Below are 8415 nucleotides of genomic sequence, written 5' to 3'. Positions count from 1 at the left end.
CTTGCTGGTATACGTAATTTCTTTTGTTGGAAGGTTTCCTTGATAACAGATGTAATTACACATTTTCAAATATACCTTCTCATCATAACCAAGTGGTACATCCTTCTATCAAGCTGACTACTGTTATTTATTAGTACATTTAGGAATACTAAAATAATACTTACAGGCTTTCTATCTGCTAGCTGAATCAATATCTACCATATATATCACAATTGATCAAAATGTTAAATAAAGCAATACACAAGATAATAAAAAGGAATATAATGTACTTTTAGTGGTTTATCATTTATTTTCGCACTGTTTCAACCTATCATGTGTGTAATTTTAGAACAATTAAAAAAGCTTAATGTTCCCTTGAAAAGCAACATGTTTATTGTGCAACCAATTTACAAACTTTTAATGGAAAATTTGCAAACATTTTACATGTTTTAGCTCCCATTGTATTTTGAATGCACTCTATGTTGAAGAAATAATATAAACAAAAATAATATATTTCACTATTCTTATCTTGGACTTTTACATATTAGTATTCCAAACATACCTGATACAGAATGTTATGTTACAAGTCAATTATTGAAGGTCTTTACTCGTAATCTTTCTACCCCTAATTATATTTTTTAATGGATTTTCTTAATAATGGAGTGATGTAGTTGACAATGTATGCCATCATGGGCTGAAAGATCAGTGCAGTAGTTCAATATTTAAGTATGAAATCCAGTAAATTGCAATATAGCTTCCGACTGTTTTCTCTACATCAATGCATCTCATCTCTATATCTATGCTATACAAGAGCTTCAAAGAAAACTGAGTCCCCCTCTTCCTTAAAACATGAAAACAATTTACAAATGTTCAATGAAGAACCTAAATGGTTTAGTCATGTCTTTACATTGTAACAAGATGGCTGCAATAGGTTTTTACCTTAGAAAATGGAACTGCATATTTTAAACATATTTATATGCATAAAAAATATAATAACATGGCAGAATTTTGCACTAAATTACAGTTTATTTATGGAAACAGTGGATTGGCAACATTATATTTATAATTATACTAGCTGATTAACTTGTGTTGCCCGGGTATTTATTTATTCCAATCTTGTATTAGACAGGAAAATAATGAATTCTAACTATAGTGTAAAATGTAACTAATTTTAAATGTGATCGTGAATGTCACCAATTAGCTTAGAGACTCCAGAAACTATGGATTCAATACTAATCTAGGTCATTTGTGGCATTTTATTTTTCACTCCCTCTTGCCCCAAATGCCGATAGGTGATGAACTTGAAGTTGAACCGCATTGGGAGTGTCACGAAAACTATGGATTCCACACTAATATCGGTCGTTTTCGCAACACAGCCTGAATGTTAGACAATCCGAGAAACACTAACGTTGTGCGGGATTACATAGTCACGGATGTCTGTTTGTACGGAATTTAATATTGATCCTTCCCACCCCACCCCTAGTGGTGTCTTACCCCAAAAGTATTCTTTCCAGATTGCAGGTGATACGTGTACCTAGTTTGGTTGAAATTGCTCCAGGCATTCGAGAGTTATGACAGACCAAACAAATATACACGACCACACACACACATACATCCATTTTTATATATACGAGGTGCATGTAAAAAAAAAAGGCCAATAATTTTTTACATGGGGTTCGCAACACTGGTGAAGTTGAGCATGCACAGGAGCATGCCCCAGTATTCTGTGCTTGCAACAGAGATAGAATCGTCAGAGTGGGGTTGCACACGTGCGAGTAGCAGTAAGATGAAATGGCTGCCGTAATACAAAATCCCGCCAAATGTGATGAGTGATCTGTCATACAATTTCTGAACGCTAAAGGACAAAATGCAGCTGACATCCATCGGGAATTGTGTGCCATTCATGGACCAACAGTGATGAGTGAAGGGAAGGTCAGGCAATGGTGCAGAGAGTTTCGGGAAGGGCGTTCAAATGTCCATGACGATGAGCGTAGCAGAAGGCCTAGTGTTCAGATGGACGATCTGGTGGAATGCGTTAACGAGAAAGTGCATTCCAATCGCCAGTTCACAATAAATGAACTCTGCCAAAGATTTTCCACAAGTGTCTGTGAAAACAGTGCATCGAATTGTGACTGACAACCTGGAGTATCACAAACTGTGTTCGAGGTGGGTACCAAAAATGCTGACAGACGCTCACAAAGAGCAAAGAAGCACAGCTGCACGTAATTTTTTTGGTCCACTGAGGTGAGGATGGGGATGACCTCTTTTCACACATAGTGACGGGGGATGAAACGTGGAAATCGTACGCCACTGGGGAGTCTAAGCAGCAGTCAATGCAATGGCAGCACTCTGGTTCTCCTAAAGCGAAGAAATTCAAACAAACACCATCAGTTCACAAAATCATGGCAACCGTGTTTTGGGACCAAAAGGATGTGATTTTTGTGGAATTCTTGGAACCAGGACGAACAATTACAGCAGAGGTGTATTGCGAAACACTGAATAATCTGCGACATGCCATCCAAAATCGGCGGAGAGGAATGCTTTGCTCTGGAATTTTTCCGATCCATGAAAACGTCCGCCTACACACAGCTGCTCGTACTGTTGAGATGGGAACTATTCCATCATCCCCCTTACAGCCCCAACCTTGCCCCCAGCGATTTCTTTCTATTTCTTCACCTGAAAAAGTGGCTTGCATCGAAGCATTTCAACGACAGTGACGTGCTCAAGACATCAGTTCTGGACTGGCTGCACTCTCAGGCGGCATATTTTTACGCAGATGGTATACGGAAGCTTGTGCCACGCTATCAGAAATGTCTGGAGGTTAATGGTGACTACGTCAAAAAATAGCCAAGGTATGTACTTGTTTATCAATCACAATAAATTTCTTCTCCTATCATTTTCTTGTTTTTTAAAAAATATCGGCCCTGGTTTTTGACATGCACCTCGTAGATAGATTATTACAATATCGTCCAAAATTAACATATCATGAGTTTAAACAGAATCTGTAAAAAATGATGAAACATAAGCATTCTTAGACAAACGTATTTACTTTAAAACTGTTTCACAGGGTTGCAAATTGTCACGATTCTTTTATTCTCTGCTTCTTGCTCATGATAACATGCCATATTTTAACCTTACATAACAAATTCACTTTCATTATTGTACAGAAAGCAGTGGCGGGGATTGGGTTCCAAAACTGCAAGGGGGGGGGGACAAGGTGGCAAAACTGGGGAGTATAACGAGACAGTATATTTCACTTTGTAGATATGATTTAGTATAGTGCCGGGATAAAAGTAGTGGGGTGGCAACCGCTCCCCCTAATCGCCGCCACCGGAAACACATACATATATATGCACGTTCATTTTGTATCTCAATGCTCTATTGTTCTGCTCAAATCCTGAAGTTATCCATATCTCTATACCGAGCAACCACTACGGTCGCCTGAGACTGTTAGTATCAACCATATCTATGTACAGAAGCTAAGCAAGAAAAACACTTGTAATACACTAAATACACTTTTACACAGTCCAAATCTTTGGAATTATGGAATCTATAATTTTATTATTTATACACCAAAGTTGTGTGACATGTAGATTTCGTTCAAAATGACAGGTATTTTAACATTCTGAGTTTTCAAGTCAACCTATTAACATTTTAACTTGGAGCTTTGATAAATTGGCATGGAATAGTTACAATATACAGTGGACTCTCTTTTAATTCAAACTTGAATAATTCGAATTACTAGAAAATTCGAACAGAAGTTTATTCCCCTTGAAACCATGTTTTTGTTAATTTGAATTTTGGATAGTTCAAACTTTTTTTGTGTCCCCTTCGAGTTCGAAATAAAAACAGTCCACTGTAATACTTATATGCTAGACAAACTTAAACTGCTACAACATTCCTTGTTAAGTTCTAATGTACAATATTTTGCTGTTTAACTGTAAGCTGGGTATTTGCAACACATGATATTGTGTTTTAGAAATATATACATGAATTGAATTTCATATTAATCTATGAAACATTTACGGTGAAATATGAAAATGGTGGTGTATCACGTATACTGTTCTCTTACAAAAACAGGTCACTGCCAATCGTCCAAGTCTGATATCAACTATGAAAAACATATCCAAGCAAAATATAGGCAGGCCTTTTAATAAACTTGCACTTCAAAGGAGAGCTTGGAATTGTTTCAAATTGCACAAATCATTCTACAACAAATGCACAAATTGCTCTCTACACTTTGAGCTTTTTTGTTGTTATAATTATTCATATCCATGTCAACAAAGCAAGAGATTGCAAGTTCTTTCACTTGAATATAACCTAATATTTCCTAATTTATCACATACTAATAAGGACACATGCTACCCAAACATACTATGAACACTTCTACTTCTAGTATTTAGAAACAGCACAGATATGTCTCTCTCTCACTTGATAAGTAAACACAAAATTCCATCACAAATAACACTGAACAACATATTGCTATATCAAGAGACATGATACATGAAACCCTTAGCTGCAAATATATTTGCATAAATAAGATCTATATCCATTTCATATTTGCAACAAGGTGTAACTATGTATCAAATGAAAAAGTTACTATGATAATACATGGAAGACTAGAAAAATTAGTCTAAATAAACTTTACTTGAGACAAAAGTCACAAATAATAACACAAAATTCCAAGCATCACATTTGCATTGTTGGTCCCAGAGTGTAGCCCCACAGAAATTATTGAATAAACTGCAATAACAGTTTCCTAGAAACACTATGAAATTTACCTTTATTTAAAAAAAATGCAATGATTATTGTCAGGACACAATTTCTTAATATTCAAAAACTTACTAGAAAAATATTCACATTAAAAAGAATCACACGTTTCTCAACCTAAGTTGATCCAACTGATACTTACCAGTGTTTACGTACTGCAGAGGAATGCATTCACTTGTGTAAATTTCGTAATTCTACACTTTTAGTACTGCTTGAAGATGCAGTTCAAAGCATCTCTAAAGCAAAAGCGTTTGTGGCACTTTGCCAACTGCACGATGTGTGCTAGAGGGTTGTCGAGGTTACCGGACTGACACCGTGCACTAGAACTGTAGGTGGAAGATTTTCGGTGATTTCTGTAAGATGCTCGAGATATTGGAGATACATTGGAGCTTCATCCTCAAAACTAACAGGTGGGTGAGGAAGATAAATGAAAGTCACTGCAGTGTTGCTCGAATGCTGTTGGATTAACTCGTTAACTCTGAAAGAAAGAAAACATATCATTTTTATTCTCTCAACTGAGGACATCATTTAAAAAAGAATTCCTAGCTTTTAATAAACACTATACTGATCGCTTTCCAACTGGCGGCTGGGAAACAACAAATCAGCAATCAGTTAATTTTCTTCCAATTGACATCGGGCATTATCGAGTCACAAAAAAAATGTTGTTGGCGGGATGAAACAAATGAACGTTGGATACACAGAATGTTGCCAAACATACTGTAAATCGAGAGAGAGAGAGAGAGTTGATCAGCGCAGTTATTGGATAAAAGTTGTACAATAGTACAAATGGAACATAAAATTAGTACACGAAACACACAAACACTGCAGAAACAAGCTAATAAAAACAACTAACGAAAACAGACGTATGCTTGGCAATGTTGTAATACCAGAAAAGGCCAGAAGAATGAGTCGCCAGAAGCTTCACGGATGGGGGAGGGAGTACACACAGAGCAATTTTTCTTCAGAGAAAATAAATTTCTCATTCTAGACGACGCATTCAGTAAATGAGTTGACATATGGCCTGTTCAATCACTGGATTCGGCCAAAACAGTACGTTGGATATTGCAGTCTTAGTTTTACTTAGGTCCACCAGACAATATTGTGTCAGATAATGGTCCTGCATCCAGTAGCCTAACATTCCAAAATTTCCGCTGACAATACGGAATAAGACACACACCTCCATACCATAGCTTGAGTAATGGAATAGCTGATATACACACACCGTGGAAGATCATTTGAGAAAACTGGTATTGGAACACCCTAATCTGAGTTCATTACAAATGGATGCGAGGATCGCGGAAGTTCTTCTGTTTTTGAGGAATTCCAGATTAGGAGAAACTCAAAGTTTGTCTTCTGCTTCCGTGTTGGGATTCTGGTGGATGGTAACAGATATGACTGAGCGGGAAAGGCGAGTGGATCGCCCACCATTTCTTGGATCATGGCGGGGCCGAGTAGAGAGGAAGAGACTTGACCAAACTACATATCTTCCGAATGATCCAGTCTGGGTGCAGACCCCGAAAGAAAATTCACCAAAGCATGTAGTGTCATGGACACTGCCAGCATGTAGTGTCATGGACACTGCCAGGTTGTAACGATTCCGTTGAAAGTCAATGTATTCATTACAACCTGGCAGTGTCCGTGACTGTACCAGGAATCGTATTGTCTAGAATTGGCAACAGCCTAATATATAAAGTGCAATTGTTCGATGGATTGACACGAACGGTACACGTCAGGTGGCTACGAAAACGTGAGTGTGGACTAAACCCATCATCAACAGATCTACCTGATCCAAACCTTGAATCGACACCAGCAGGGCAGCCTGAGAATACAGAGGGAAGAGATAATCAAAACCAACCAAATACAGATGCTGGGCACGCACCACTCAGAAGATCGCATAGACTTAGTATACCTCCAGATAGACATGGGCAGACCAGCGCTTAAAAAAAAGAAAGAAGAAGAAGGTGACGACTCCAGGAGGAAATGATAGACACATGACAGGAAGAAGAATAAGAATATGTATTTATAGCATGTTATTGATTGGTTGTCATAGTAACTGTGTGTTACATGTACGTAAATGGCTTCCAGGCATTAAAGTTATGTTGTTATAATTTGAACCTACGTATTTTGTATGTCTTGTGTAAGTATAGATAGAAATCACACACAAGGCTTACAGTTGTTATGCAATCTACAAAGAACTCATTTAAATACTTTGATTGTTCATTACCTTTGCAAATATAAAGCTGGGATATTGTAGTGAATGGTATGGACGTTACTTTCAGTCTTCACCTCTTCAGGCTCACACTCCCACAACGTGAGAATGTCTTCCCACTGTACCTGATGAATGTCAGCAGCAATTCTTAACAACTGGAGAAGTTGCTCCAGTCTAACTTCACTCTTCTTCACGTCAGTTTGCATGGACACAGCACACATAAAGACACGCATCCGCAAGCTCTTCCAACTTGGAACCTGTAGAAAATTCCAATTACAGTCAAAAGCCTTTTTCAGCACAATTTTTTACGAGCATATAAGCAAAAGAATACCTTCATCATCCTCCTTCCACATTGTTACCACCTCAATGAACATGTTGTCCTGCTACAAAAGGTTCTGGATTCAAGTCGCTTTGTATGTCCCATCAAACATTTCATTATCTCATCTAACAAAATTATGCACAAAAAAATATAGAAATCTGAAGTTCAAACATGTTATTTTGGAATTGTTGATTTAATAACTTGGCCATATGCAATACAAATACAGGGTTCACACATTAACTCCAAACGTATTTTCCCTGAGTTTTCCAGAATCCTCAATTATTTTTCACAGTACTCAATTCACAGTACATTACTATTTTCAATATTTTATAATAGCCTCCTCCACTTCCCCTCATAGGTAGCATCATCACCTTCTATTCATGATGGTTGCGGTAAACGTGGTTTAAAATTGAACCTGGACAATGGACAGACACACCCAACTTGGCACCCTGTCCTCAGAAAGATCCCCGACCTGAAAAAGAAAAGATGCGGTGCACATACTCGGCCCCCCTCCAGCCACGTGGGGAACAGGAACGGCACATTGCAGAGAAGCACGGCCCAGCCCCCCAACTGGCAACACCACCTGACAACAGGAAGCAGACGACGCAAACCAAGATGCACGCGCCAGTGCTGCCGAACGGGAGAAATCGCAACTACCGCCGCCCGGGAACAAACAATGCAGTGACGCGGTACCATCTCCGCTTCAAACACCGTACCCTTTTGAAAATGAAGACAGTGGATCTTCGAAATTAATAGGATTGAACTATTAAATTGTGCAACGCGGAAGTGTGAAATCTTCTAAATTTCACGCAAGTAATCACCTTCTATATTACTATTGTTGTTATTATTACAAAAAAAGCAACAGGTTAATCAGTACACTAGGGTTATTGGCTGATATAGGCATTATCAGTGCATTTGTAACATTACCGATAATTTTACCAATCAAGTAATGCAATTTACTGCAATATCCAACCATAAAAACATAATTCATTATGTCATGGTTTTGTATGTGGAAATATGCAGGTTTTTTTTTAAGGCAAACCCCATTGCAATACTTAGATAAACACATTAATTAAGAAGGCGAATGAACTATTCATGTTCCTCAAAGAACATTTGCAATTTTATACTGTACCAGTAG

The 8415-nt window shown here is 37.8% G+C and overlaps 1 protein-coding gene across 2 annotated transcripts in view; it reads right to left on the bottom strand.

Moving 5' to 3' along the window:
- Nucleotides 1–266: 266 nt before the first annotated feature.
- LOC145998740 (solute carrier family 12 member 9) overlaps nucleotides 267–8415 on the bottom strand; it is a 67905-nt gene continuing 59756 nt past the window's right edge. For both annotated transcript variants that reach the window (XM_083135286.1, XM_083135287.1), the window contains exons 14-15: nucleotides 6974–7215; nucleotides 267–5227 (exon numbers count right to left, since the gene is read on the bottom strand). In XM_083135286.1, the coding sequence (XP_082991412.1) occupies nucleotides 5032–5227; nucleotides 6974–7215 (438 nt within the window). In that variant the 3' untranslated portion in view covers nucleotides 267–5031. The remainder of the gene's footprint in view (nucleotides 5228–6973; nucleotides 7216–8415) is intronic.

The sequence above is a fragment of the Lepisma saccharinum genome, chromosome 14 (genome assembly GCF_977018435.1).
Source record: "Lepisma saccharinum chromosome 14, izLepSacc3.1, whole genome shotgun sequence".
Classification (NCBI taxonomy): domain Eukaryota; kingdom Metazoa; phylum Arthropoda; class Insecta; order Zygentoma; family Lepismatidae; genus Lepisma; species Lepisma saccharinum.
This window is presented reverse-complemented; position numbering and strand designations above follow the sequence as displayed.